At 42.4% G+C, this 13,904-nt stretch overlaps 1 protein-coding gene across 3 annotated transcripts in view; it reads right to left on the bottom strand.

Moving 5' to 3' along the window:
• ADGB (androglobin) overlaps positions 1 to 13,904 on the bottom strand; it is a 161,149-nt gene that overhangs the window by 113,794 nt on the left and 33,451 nt on the right. For all 3 annotated transcript variants that reach the window (XM_053291285.1, XM_053291292.1, XM_053291302.1), the window contains 4 exons: positions 12,818 to 12,910; positions 7,467 to 7,538; positions 3,406 to 3,615; positions 1,269 to 1,408 (listed from right to left, as the gene is read on the bottom strand). In XM_053291285.1, coding sequence (XP_053147260.1) covers positions 1,269 to 1,408; positions 3,406 to 3,615; positions 7,467 to 7,538; positions 12,818 to 12,910 — 515 coding nt within the window. The remainder of the gene's footprint in view (positions 1 to 1,268; positions 1,409 to 3,405; positions 3,616 to 7,466; positions 7,539 to 12,817; positions 12,911 to 13,904) is intronic.

The following is a 13,904-nucleotide window of genomic DNA, read 5'->3' as shown; positions in this document are numbered from 1 at the left end:
GTCTCCCTTTGTCTCATTAACGGTACGCCCAGTGGGTGGATCCTGAGGGACTGAGAGGGGTGGCTGGAAATGGTGCGGTGTAGGAGTCTGGGTTTCCCCCTGCCGGAACAAGGGAATATGAAGCTTTCTTCATATGTATTTGGGTTCTATTTTTAACCAGGTTTTTTTTGAGGGGGGGGGTTGGCTTCATACATGGTTTCCAGCTTCCTACATGGGGGAAACAGTTTCAGCTTTGGAGAGAAACTATGATGGTTTGGAGGAAATGAAAGGGTTAATTTGCCTTTTCCTTGCTAAAAATGGCTGCTGGATGATGATAAGGTATGAGGGACTCCAAGCACGAAGAGTCTTAAGGATTGTATGCAGAGCTACACATGCGGATGGGGTTTCCCCCCACCAACTCTTCCTTGCACCTCTTGAACACCACAAAATTTCACTCCTGAGAGTAAGGTGACCCTCCAAATGGAGTTCCACAAAGTCCAGAAGGCTGCAGCAGGGCTGAATAAGTGGAAATGAGCTATTTGAGCTAGGACTGCTTCTCCTAGCTCAAACGGAAGCACATTATCCTCACACTAGAGCTCCATTGGATCCAGACAATTTTCTCCATAAATACATATAGGCCCCATTCAGACGTAGCACAGAACCGCAGGAACCACAGAACCGTAGCACAGAACCCCACATCCCCCTCACTCTACTCTCCTATCCAGACATTGGGGAGAGCTGCCTCTCTGCAGTCAGTGAGACTGCAGAGAGGTGGCGGAGCTGGCTGTGTGGGCTTCCATCTTGACAGAAGGACAGCCCACACAGCCAATTGGGCTGAAGTGAGGGAGGAGCTTCCTCCCTCAACTCAGGTTCCATGGGACCAAAACTGCGGTGCCAGTGTTCAGATATAATGCTAGAGCTGCAGAAATTGAGTTTGCGGCACTCAAACTCCACTCTGAACCAAAGGTTCAGATTGGAGGCTGGGAAGGGAAACCATGGGTTGCTTTCCCCCACAAACTCCATTTCCCCGAATTCAGACGTGCAAGTTAGAAAACTGGAGGTGAAGGGACCTCTGGTTTCCTGTTACATCTGAACTGGGCATTATATACTACCTTCTACCATGGCTGAGAATTTCTCTCTGTCATACAGAGTCAAAAAGACATCCATTACCAGTTCATCAATTCATAACAAATGGACAAGCATCCACCTTGTGTGTTAGATAGTGGCGCTATTGCTTATTGCTCCCTTTTGATCTCAGAACAGACAGACAGGAGGCTCAGAAAACATACTCATTGTTTGCCAGTTTAATGATGGCTTTGGATAATATCAGTGGCCAGAGTTCAATTTCACAGGTTGTAGCTGGAAGCAGCATGTGATTGTCTTCACTGAAAGGTATACTGTCATCCACAATGATCTTTCGCCAGCTCCCCTACAAAAGAGACAGAAAGGAAAGGAAATATTATGGGAGTTAAAATGAAAGAGTGAGTCAGTATAAAAATTTGTGACCTTCCAAAAACTTGACCCTCATTATAGATAATTTTAATAAGCAGGGGGAATAAATTTGAAAGCCCAGTAGATTCTATCTGCACAAAAGATAACTAGATTCCTAGTACTTTAAAAATTTAGTCAGTTCTGATGAGCTATTCCTCAATTGTCAGCACCAATATAGTTTTCATGAAGGCATTAATAAGTGCTTAAAGTGACTTTCTAATACATTTCCATACTATGAAAAAACCATAATGAAAAGAGAAGCACTTTAAAATTATTATTATTGTGCAGTGGTGATGCATGTGGATGAGCAGTGATGCTGTTCAGCTACTGAATATTAATCGGAAAGAGGGAGTGGATCTGTATTGTTAATGAAAGGTACTGGCAGGCCCACATAAGGTCCCCTCCCCCATCCGACACTTGGGGTAGTGTGGTGAGTTGCTACCCTCAGTCCCGCAATGCACCACTGCCACTGGCAGTGGATAAGGGTTAGGAGAGGCAGCGGATTCACGGAAGCAGCCAAAGGTGGCCACTGCCAGCTGGAGGAGGCAACTGGTGGGCTATCTGCAGCCTCTGCCAATTTGCTGCCTGAGGCAGCCGCCTCACCCAATCTTATTAGCTGGCCAGTGCTGTTGAGTGGCAGAAGGCAGGGAGGATGGACTGGGGATACATTGAGATCATCAGGAGAGGTTCATCTGCAGTTGCTGCCAGCTGGTCTGGTGGCTACTCAGAGACAGGCCTTCTCCATTGCTGCCCTGAGGCTTTGGAACACACTTCCTGCTGAAATAAGAGCCTCCCCATCTCTTACAACTTTTAAAAGGGCAGTCAAGATGCATTTGTTCACCCAGGCTTTTAATTAGATATTGTTTTATGTTTTTAATAGTTTTAATATTTGATATTTTAATTGTAATGTTTTAATCCTCTTATCTTAATTTTTTGTTTTGTTGTAAACTGCCCAGAGATTTGCATTTTGGGTGGTATACAAATTTTTTATTATTATTATTATTATTATTATTATTATTATTATTATTATTATTATTATTATTATTACATGTTGGTACAGATGTTGCAAGACAGTGCTTGAAAAATGTCCATGAACATTCAGTTGATTATTGCTGGAGTGGGCCCATGCTGGGTATTTCTAGCCACTTCCTAGGCAATGTTGTTTAAACATCTATACAAGGGCTACACAACTTCAACCCTCCTGCAAGAGGTTGGACTACAACTTCCATCATCCCCAACTATTGGCTATTATGTCTGGGAATGATGGGAATTATAGTCCAACAACAGCTGGAGTGCTGAAGCTATGCAACCCTGATCTACACCATGTAGCCCCAGCCTGCCCCTGCCTAGACGCACCCTTCATTGCTCTGAGTTGCCCCCCCCACTCCATCCAATGGTAGCTGTGAATCGTGCAATCCATCTTAGCTTCTACATGGCACTGCCTCTACCATCATGGGAGCATACTATCTGATTCTACTCCCCAGCCAAAATGGCTCTGATAACAGCATAAGAGAAATAGTTGAGAATTAATTGGTAATCATATTCGTTAACATATTAAAATGTTGTTCTTTGTTGTTGACATAACATACAAAGCTGTAATGTGTAAAGCAGGGTTTCTTAAGCTTGGGCCCCCAAATGTTGTTGGACTATAACTCCCAGAATTCTCAGTTGCAATGGCTTTTGCTTGGAGATTCTAGGAGTTGTAGTCCAACAACATCTGGGGGCCCAAGGTTAAGAAATGCTGCTGTAAAGGTTTGCATGTACTGGATTAAGTTAAGCCCTTCATTTTTTTCAAATAAAGATAAATTAATTTTTTTTATATGTAGTAACCTTTCTGATAGTATTATGTAACTTTCCCCCAAATTTGTTTTTGTTTTATAGTACATTCTTTTTCTGTCTTGTTTACTATATTAAAAATTACTAAAAAGTACTTACCATCCAATAGAGTTTTACTACATATTTTCCGTAGCTATTGTACAATGGCATATGTCCCTTGATAGCCTTGCATAATGAATATATATGTTCCCATGGCTTCCACAAAAGTGTAGGTGTTTCACCTGTATTTGTTTTACCATCACCGCTTAAAATGGCTGCATTATATATTTTCCAGGCTGCACAGATTTCAGTTATTATCCATCTCATTAGCTGAATAAATGTGGGGGAGGAAAGGAGGACATGACAAAGGTCAGCTCTACTCACCACCTATATATTCTAGCTTCACTTTATAAGAAATCACATAACAACAATGGTAATGATTGTGTATTGAGTTGTATAGTGGTTAATAATAGGGATGTGCAAATTGATTCGGGTACAAATTGATTTGTACCCAAATCTAGCTGATTCGGGTAATTTGGAGAAAAAACAAATCACGCCTGTGGTCCATTGGCTAGATTCAGATCCAAATCGAATCACGCCTGCTTCGATCTGAATCAATTTGAGATTTGGATCCCTCCTATTAATTCCCCCAGATTCTCAGCTTTCATTTTTTTAAAAGGCGAAGCTCTAGCCCTTGTAGAAGTGGCGTTATGGAGCAAAGTGTGTGGCCACTATTTTTCAAGTGTTTGGATTCTTTGGTGTATAAAAACTTTTCCTGAATGAATCCCTATGAGGATTCATTATACACCATTTCTTCTATTCATTTTGACTGCCTTTTGGACAGTGGAACAAGTAACATAGGAAGCTGCCATGTACTGGGTCAGACCCTTGGTCTCTCTAGCTCAGTATTGTCTTCACAGACTGGCAGCGGCTTCTCCAAGGTTGCAGGCAGGAATCTCTCTCAGCCCTATCTTGGAGATGCCAGGGAGGGAACCTGGAACCTTCTGATGCCCTTCCCAGAGTGGCTCCATCCCTTGAGGAGAATATCTTACGGTGCTCACACTTCTAGTCTCCCATTCATTTGTAACCAGGGCAGACCCTGCTTAGCTAAGGGGATGAGTCATGCTTGCTACCACAAGATCAGCCCTCCTCCCATGACAGTGTCAACTGCCATGTGCCAACTACACCCCACTCCCACTCACAAGTCAGTGGGGTACTTCTCAGTTTATATTCTAGGATTTTTTTCAAGTGTTTAGGCTCTTTGGTGTCTAATAACCTTTCCTCATTATGAATCCCTATGATAATTCATTACACATCAAAGAGTCTAAACACCTCAAAAATTCCTAAAATTGAGCCATTTTGGAAGGGCGGTATACAAATAAATAAATAAATAAATAAATAAAAACACAAACACAACAACAACAAAACAAACATCTGCCACACAATACACCAGATATAACTGTAGTCGAGAAGAAAGAAAACCAAGTTAAAATAATCGACATAGCAATACCAGGGGATAGCAGAATAGAAGAAAAAGAAATAGAAAAAATCACAAAATACAAAGATCTACAAAGAGAAATTGAAAGGCTGTGGCAGAAAAAGACCAAAATAATCCCAGTGGAAATTGGCGCCCTAGGTGCAATTCCAAAAGACCTTGAAGAGCACCTCAACACCATAGGGGCCACAGAAATCACCATCAGCCAATTACAAAAAGCAACTTTACTGAGAACAGCCTATATTCTGCGACGATACCTATAACAACAGCAACAACATTGATAATAAAATCCAGCCATCCCAGGTCCTTGGGAAGGACTCGATGTCTGGATAAAACAAACCAGTCAATAACAGCTGTCTGACTGTGTAAATAAATAATAATAAAATATTAACTGAATACCCAGCATCTTGTGGGTTGGGGGGTAGTTGGAACATGGGATGCCACTAATTTCCCACCCCCACCTGCAAAGCAGTGCGGTCAAAATGAACAGAAGAAATGAAGGTGTGTAATGAAGACACAAAAGAATCTAAGCACTTCAAAAATAGCTACAAAATAAACTGAGTACACCAGTGTGGTGGGGGGGGGAGTGTAGATGACACATGGCATTTGACAGTTGCCACTTGTCCGATGATAGTCAAAATGGACAGAAGAAACGAAGGTGTATAATGAATCCTCATAGGGATTCATTATGAGGAAAAGTTATTAGACACCAAAGAATCTAAACATTTCAATATTTCTAAAAATTAAAATGAGTACCTCACAGCCTCACTGGTGTGTGTGTGAGAGGGGGGTGTTGTTGGCACATGGCAGTTGGCACTGTCCAGTGACAGTCAAAATGAACATAAGAAATGAATGTGTGCAATAAATCCTCATAGAAATTCATTATGAGGAAACGTTATTTTACACCAAAGAATCCAAACACTTGAAAAATAATGACTGCATATTTTGCTCCATAACTCCACTTCTACAAGGCCTAGAGCTTTGGCTTTTTTTCTTTCTTTATTTTTTTTAATGAAAGCTGGGGATCCGTTTTAGGGTTAGGATATGGCAACTTTGAATCCCCATTGTTTCCTATGGCGGAAATGTTCAAAATCAGTAAAAACTAAAATAATTCATTAAAAATCAAACAAGTGTCCCACTGCCTTGAAATTTGGGTGTTATGTGGCACCATAGGGACCTACCTACCACCCATATTTGGTGCCCCTAGGACCTTGGTCCGAATCAATCCAAATCCAAAGCAAATCAAAGCAAATATAAATAGAATCTGGGGTGATTTGAAGGGGATAGATTTTGACACAAAACAATCAGGGGCGATTTGTTTGGGGCACAAATTGAATCAAAAAAATCAATTTGTGCACATCCCTAGTTAATAAACAGTGTTGCATTGAGAATAATGTTTGCTCTCCTTAAAGACTCAAAATCTAGCTATCAGCATAATAGTAAAGGCAAGAACAGAGTAATGTAGGGAACATGGGGTGCATGTGTGCCTTGAGCGAGGGTTTCTACCAGCTAGACTTCAACCACTTACGTCCTGTACCACCAATGCCCTAGTTCCTTGGCAAGCCTGGCAGACCAAGTTCTATCCTTCCAGTGTCTGTTGCTGGTGTCTCCCTTATATGGCTTTCCTTTTAAAACAGGGAAACATCTTATCTGTCCATCCATTTATGTATACTGCATTGAGAACTTTGTTGAAAAGCAGCATATAAATATGTGAGAGACCTTCTGGAGCAAATAGCAGCTGGATCACCCCACCCCCACCCTGCCATAGAACAAGTCTATTGTGTGGGTAGGGTTAATTTTCCCTACCACAATCAGGCTGCAATTGATTAAAGAAAACCTTAAAAACTGTGAAGGGAGGTACAGAAGTCCACATTTGTCCTCTGGGGAATACTCAGCACTTTTGTGATACTCCTGTATCAGAAAACATTTGATTATCACTGCCAACTCATATACCCTTTTTGTGGAAGAAAATTAACAGGACCAACAGCCCAATCCTGATCCTGGGTGCATCACCTGAAGGTCATTTGCACAAGGAAAAAATCATATTATGTCTGTTTTTAAATCAGAAATAGGTATGCTGGCCCACATATAAGCATTTGGTATATGTGTCTGACCCATATGTATCACATAATCTGACCCATGGATATACTTCATATATATTCTATTTTTATTACATGAGTGACCTGTGAATGTATTATATTGAAAGTAAATTGTCAGAAGTGGATCTTCAATGACAAATAATAAAAGTAGGGCTTGCTGAGGGACATGCTTTTGACCAAACATTTCATAAAAACTGAGGTTTTACTCTCTAAAGAGAAAGCACATATTCTGACCAAACAGTTGTCTTTTCTTTGCCAGCTTCTGCTTGTGATTTGTTCAAACTTCTGAGGGGTTTTTTTTTTTTAAATCTAAACATTTCCACAGATGCACAGCCAGACATCTCTTTTCTACTGCCCTGAGTTCAAATGGTATCTCACACCAAGGGACAAACTGGATCAACGTCAACATCCTTTAAAAAAGAATATCTAATCATAATTCAGGCTTTCTATAAGCATGGCATAAGACAAAAACAAATCCATGCATCAAAGGCATTTGATTCTTTTGCTACAACAACACACTGTCTTTTCCATTCATCTACAACATCCTTATATTTCACTCCTCATTAAAGGACTGATTATTCACATACCTCACTGCCCATTAAGTGTTCATTGGCTGAAAGTATATCAAACCAAGTTTCATTTTTTACCACCACAAGCACCTAAAACAATAAGAGATTAATTATTGTCATTAAACATATTTATGAATTATTATTATAATTATTATTGACATTTGAATGACAGTTGATGCATGTGCGTAATTCTGAAATGACGTCTTACACCTTACAAAATTGCTTTCAAATGATAAATAAGTGAATATAAAATAATTAGAGTTAAAAGTCTGAAGAACATTGATCTGAAACTGCAATTATGCATTAACAAACTAGTCAAGTAGGTTACAGACAAGTCTTACACTGAAGACAGAAAATAGTTTTCAAGTGTGTTGGAAGAAATTTGATAAAAGTGTATTTTCACACTCCTGTCTCTTGTTCCATTGTACTGGTAAAATAGATTTTGGAAGTACTTCAAAAACTTGCAAAACGTCTGAACAGAGATGAAAGTGAGATGAATGCAAACAGTGCAGATAGAAATGTCTCTGTCATACCACCTTGAAAGCTCTAAGAAAAGGATTGCCTTTCTCCAAGTTGAGATGGAAATGGTCCTTGCTCAGCTAGAAAGAACTGAATAACTGATAAAGATCATTTTCAAAGTAAACACTTCTTAGTAAAGCATATCTTCATCTAAAAAGCCTTATTCAACATAACACCTGGCAAATGGTTCTCTTTTGTTATCAAACAAAAAGAAAGGAAATGTTCAGTCCTGCCACAAATCAATGAGCAGAACAGTAAGAACAATGATGCAAAAAAAAAAAAGGGGGGGGGGAGCTTCAATCACAATTCTGCATGGGGAAACTGTCTAAGTTATATAGTACTCTGTTCTTGCAAAGCCTCCATTTAGCAACTTGCAAACTCAATGGAGACATATGTGTTTTAGACCAAGTTACAGATTTAATAACTACCAGGGGCATCTCCACCATGAGGCAAATGGGATGGCCTCGAGATGAGTGCAGGCACCCTGCCCACTGCTACAGGCATCACCCTACCTGCCTGCTGCAGTTCCACGGCGATCATCCCTCTTCCAGGTCCTTTCCCCTCTTTCTTTTCTTCCCTCCTCTTTCCTCACTTCCTGGGACAAAGTCTGCAGATGCCACCACTCTTATCTCCTCTTTCCCCCTTGCCACCCTTTTGTTGGCTCCTTCCCCTCTTTCTTTTCTTCTCTGGCCAGAGACACCTTCCTTTTCTTTAGGGAGCTCCAACAAAATGACTTTTCAGTGGAATGTCTGAATGAGTCAAAGTGGACAAGTGCAGTGCTGGGAGGACAGTGCAGTGCAGGGGCGTAGCAAGGTTGGAGTGGGCCCAGAGACGAGATTTTAAAATGCCCCCCCCCCACTTAAAGTCCAGGGCCTCCGCACACCCCAGGCCCCCAAGGATTTAAGTCTGATATTCCAAAATAAGTATGCTGCCTGGAAATTCATTTCACTGAATACACACACGCACACGTCACAATATATAGTGATATATACATTGAGTACTATACATTTGTTTTACTTTTAATGCCTAGAACACACTAGAAAGATGAATGATTAAAATGGCCCCCTCGCTGCAGATTAGCAAAGGAGACTTTCAACCATGCAGGGTGAGCCTATGTTTGTTTTCTCAGAATTCTGAACAAATTCAGTCAAGTTTGATTCCAGGAGGTTTTTCACAGGAGGCTTTTAAAGCCCTTTAACACACATCTCCTCTGGAATAGAGGTGCTGCATTCACATGTTGGCCAGATTTACCCTGAAGTCCCTGCAAGTTATTGGGGAGCAGTTCACTCGCAAGAAAAAAATAAAATAAAATAAAAGCACCATACATGCTTCACAGTTCTCACTCAGACCTTCTGGGTTGCAAAACAACTTGAGCATAAGTGCATTTATAAATGAATGAATGAATGAATAAAATAAATATAATACTGTTTCTTCCAGAGGTTTTTGTAATTTTCTGCCATGAAACAAGCCACTTATAGGACTTTTTAGATAGCTTTTTTTAAGCCAGCAAATTTTCCAAGCTGTTTAAAAATAAATATTCAGAGACTTCTCAGTCCCTCCCCCACCCCCATATCAAAGCCCTATGGCAAGCAGATGCCTATATATCCGGGGGGGCAGGGAAGGTAACCACAAAAAGGAGTTCACACTCTACCTGGCAAATGCTGGGCTAGGTAGGGCAGCAAGGGGTCTGCTGCAGAGAACAGTGGTGGCCACTCTGGCTGCCTCCTCCTTCCTGGCTGGCTTGGTCCCTACTGGAGTTCAGGCTTCACAGAGGCCTACACGGAGGCCTCCGTGGAAGTCCCGCCCACCCGCCGATCAGCTGAGAGGCGGGAGAAAATGAGCTCTTTGCAGCTTGTCTGCTGCCTCGATTGCCGGCCAGGAGAACAAGCTGGAGAGACGGCGAACAGGGCAAGTGGCTGAGGGGCCTTGGGACTGGGCAGGGGGCAATGGGGAGTCACATGAGGTGCCTCTGGGGGCCCCCTCCAGGCAGTTGGGCCCCCAGACAACTCTCTCCCCTTGCCCAATCATTGTTACACGCCTGGTGCAGTGAGCAATGAAGGAAAAAGCAAGTGAGCGAGCAAGCCAGCCACTGAGTATGTGTTGTGGGAGCAGCAGCAAAGGCAGACCCAAGCATGTGAAGCAGCTGGATGCAGGCTACCTGCCCACTGCTATAAGAGCAGCAGCAATAAGAGCTGCAGCAGTGGGTGTGTGAGGGCAGCAGAGTGCTCCTCAGGAGAGTGAGGCCAGTGATGACGGGAAAGATAAGGGGAGATAAGAGGAGTGGCATCTGCAGGCTCCAATCCAGTGGTGGAGAATGAGGAGGGAAGAAAAGAAAGAGCGTGAAAGACACACAAAGAGGGTGGTGAGAGGAAGAGGAAAGAAGGGTGATGTCTGTAAGGTCCAGCCCAAGGCCAGCAGGGCAGGGGATGCACCAGCCAGGGGGCAGGGTGACACTTCATGGCTTGCTTTCAAGTGGTCAAATGACTTGAGCCACTGCTGATGTCGCCACTTAATGTCTGATGTCCACACCGTTTAAAACATCCAGAATTGTGCCACAGGAAATCCTGAGTGCAAAATCCTGAATGCAAAGGATTTTAATGCCCCTTCACTGAAGTCTAGGATTACCAACTCTAAATGAAGCTATTCCTGGAGATTTTTCTCCCAGTGGTTTTTTCAGTATTTTTTGCAATATCAAGCTGTAAATATTTCCAGGACTGATTTCAACAGTTTCCTGCAGACTGATGTTCATTCTTTTGAGATGCCAGGCGAATCCTGGAGTGTTGGTGACCCTACTGCATCAGATGCCTATTCGAGGAAGGTCATCCATGAGGAAGGGATGAAAGGGTCAGAATGTGTGTCCACAATCCTTCCAACAGTCCCAAGCCTACACGGTAACTTTGGACAGGGACTCTGACTCTGAAGCAATGCAGATCAGCAGGAGGCGATCTCAGAAACACTGAATTCACCAAGTCCACCCAAGGCCCAGCAAGAGAGATCCCTAAGCAATCCTCACATATGGCCTAAGAGTCAGTGAACCCTCTACCCTCCAAAAATGGTGCTTCTGAAGCTGGCATTACAAGAAGGTTGCATACTAAATACATTCTGATGCAGTACTGATCTATATTAAGTTAGTAGTGCAAAAAGCTTTTAATTAAATTTGGCAACTTCCTGAAAACCATAGGACTTCCCCCCCCCCCTCAGAAAATACCTGACCATATTGAAAGGAAACATTAAGGTAGTTCACACGATCGTTAATTGGGTAAGACAAGCATCCTACCCAACTTTGGGAGCTGCTCCCAATTTTCAATCATGTGCTAGGCAGGAAGAGTGGGGAGTGATTGTCTGTAAGACAGCAGCTGGGCAAGATGGCCTTTCCTCCTCCCTCATTAAAATGCTGGGTAGGATGGCACTGTTCTACCCAGCTTCTGTCTCACAGACAATCACTCCCCACTCATCCTGCCTAGGTTTTTGCTATCACAGGATAGAACATCAGGAGTGTAGACAGCACTCAAAGCTGGGATTTAAAAAAAAAAATGCTCTTTATATAAACCTCTGCAACAAGGAGTAATTAAGGCAAATGGAGAAAAGCCAAGATCAATACTAAATGAAAATTAATTTCCTTTTCCACTCTGCCATCTGAAGAATGCCTCTAGTTTGAGGGTGGGCAATCCAGCACCCACTCATATATAAATGTTCTGAACCTTCCATCCCTTCCTAATGGATCACTACTGTTTGTCTCTAATGATCTTTATAATATAATATATAAGGGCATATGACAGCATTTTAATGTAATTAAAACAAACTGTCAAGCTATCAAAAGCAAAACAGAAAAGACTGTAAAGAACTTCAAAACATTTTTTAAAAGAAAAGATAACAGGGTATGAGCAGAGTTGCTGCCTATCAGGAGGCAGATAGCCCTAGCTTCCCAGCCATCACAGAGCAGGGTCTAGTGGTTGACGTCTTGGCTCATAAAGCTTGCATGCAGCAAAGGAAGCGCCTATGCATTTGCTGCATTCCAGAGCAAAACAGCATGGGTGGTTGCATGAGCAGGGGGCTGGTTTTTGCCAGTTTCCCCTTTAAAATGCTCTGTGACCCCTGAAAACATGTCATTGTGTGACCCACAAGGACATATTTTCAGGGGGTTATAGAGCACTTCAGAGGGAAGGGGAGATCAGAAAAATCTCCCCCCTTCCCCTGACAGAGTGACTACACACAACGCTTTACTCTGGAATGCAGCAAATGTGCACCTGCTTACTCTGCTGTACATGTGCGTCACAAGTCAGGATGTCAGCCAATGCCTCTCACCATCTCTGCAGTGATCTCTAAGGCAATGGGAAGGCCATTAACCATGGCAGCACTTTTTTATTCATGTTTGCTTCCTGCTGGGATACATTCTCTATTCATACCAATATGTGAGTGTTACGACTGACACTTCAAGGCATGTGTAGATGAACACCTAGAATCCTAGATGAACCTCCTTGGAGTCAGACAGGAACTGACGTGGTGGTTTTGGAAGAGGGCTTGTTGAGAGGATTGTGAGCATCTGTTCTGATCTTCCCATCCCTTACTTATGCATGACCACAGCTAAATGAGTATCCACTGCAGTAGGGTTGCTTTCTTACTTCCCGATTGTGTGTCAATGATAATGTCATATGACTGATTATACCAGAATTCTGATCAGCAGATATTGTTTCCTTCTGGTCTCTAAGCCTATTTAGTTATTTTTGTAAAAAACAAACAAACCAGGATATCAATATTTTAAACAAATGATGAGAAGCTCTTATATGCATAATTCTTATTAATGAAATTTATTTGTTTACACTATATAGGTTAAATCAATTACTTCTTACCTTATTGATTAAAAATTCTTGTGGTCTTTTCCAGCAACTCACTTTTAAAGAAGGTGGCAGTTCAATCTTTCCTTCTGGATCTTCAAAGAAATGCTGGACAAAATATTAAATTATAAAAAATAAGATTTAAACACAACTCTGCACTTATCCATAAAGCATTCAATTATACACATTCCAAAGAGAGAACTGTGACTTCTCATTCCCAAGTGATCTCTGGAATAGAGCTGTTATTCTAGTGCTAGTCAACACAGGAAACATTTTTAAAATAACACTGATCAGAAATACAGAAACTCTTATCAATTATTATTATGAACCCTGTAATATTATTGATGCTATATTTAGAAGCCACATTTATTGAGACGTAGTTCTTTGCATGCCAACATGGCTTTCAGCTGGGATTGGCGCTCCACCCACCACAGTGCAGTTCCTAGAAGTCGGCCACAAGTGGCCGTCTTGTCCTAGACAACAGTGGCGTTAGCACCTTGGCTCCAGGCAGCTCCATCGCTCTAAAGCGGGCACCACCCTTCCTAGCTGGCCTAAGGTCAGGTCTTTGTTACTAACGACATCCCTCCAACACTGCAGAGCCGTACGGAAGGATGTCACTTTGCAGAGAAGAAGGGCTGAGCGGCATCCCTGATCTGTCAAGCCTCAAGGGGTCCACTCCTCCTCCTTGATGCCAAATGCTTACCTAAGGTGCATCACCTATTTTAAGCTGTTGCTTCCCTCCGCACTGTACCTGCCATGGTGGGCATTAGCCTAGCTTATTGCCCCACACCTCCCACACAGCACTATTGCCAATTCCAGATGTGAGTCATTCACCAACAGTCTCCTGCCTATGGCTGACCGGTGGACCCCAACCCATAGGCAGAGGGTGGGCTGAGAAAAACCGAATGTTGGTGTACAGTATACAGTCGCACCCCTAGAGGCCAAGAGGTGGGCCAGGGGAACATTAGCCCCCCACCTGGCCTGTTGATCTTGTTCTGCTTGTGAGTCCCTCTGAAAACCCTGCTTTGTGTACTGTCAGACCCAATTATGCTAAGACCCGGGTCCTGGACAGGACCGCCTCAAGGTCACATATGGCCTCCTG

The sequence above is a fragment of the Hemicordylus capensis genome, chromosome 1 (assembly GCF_027244095.1).
Source record: "Hemicordylus capensis ecotype Gifberg chromosome 1, rHemCap1.1.pri, whole genome shotgun sequence".
NCBI lineage: Eukaryota > Metazoa > Chordata > Lepidosauria > Squamata > Cordylidae > Hemicordylus > Hemicordylus capensis.
Note: the sequence above shows the minus strand (reverse complement) of the source record. Positions and strands in the feature narration are given on the sequence as shown.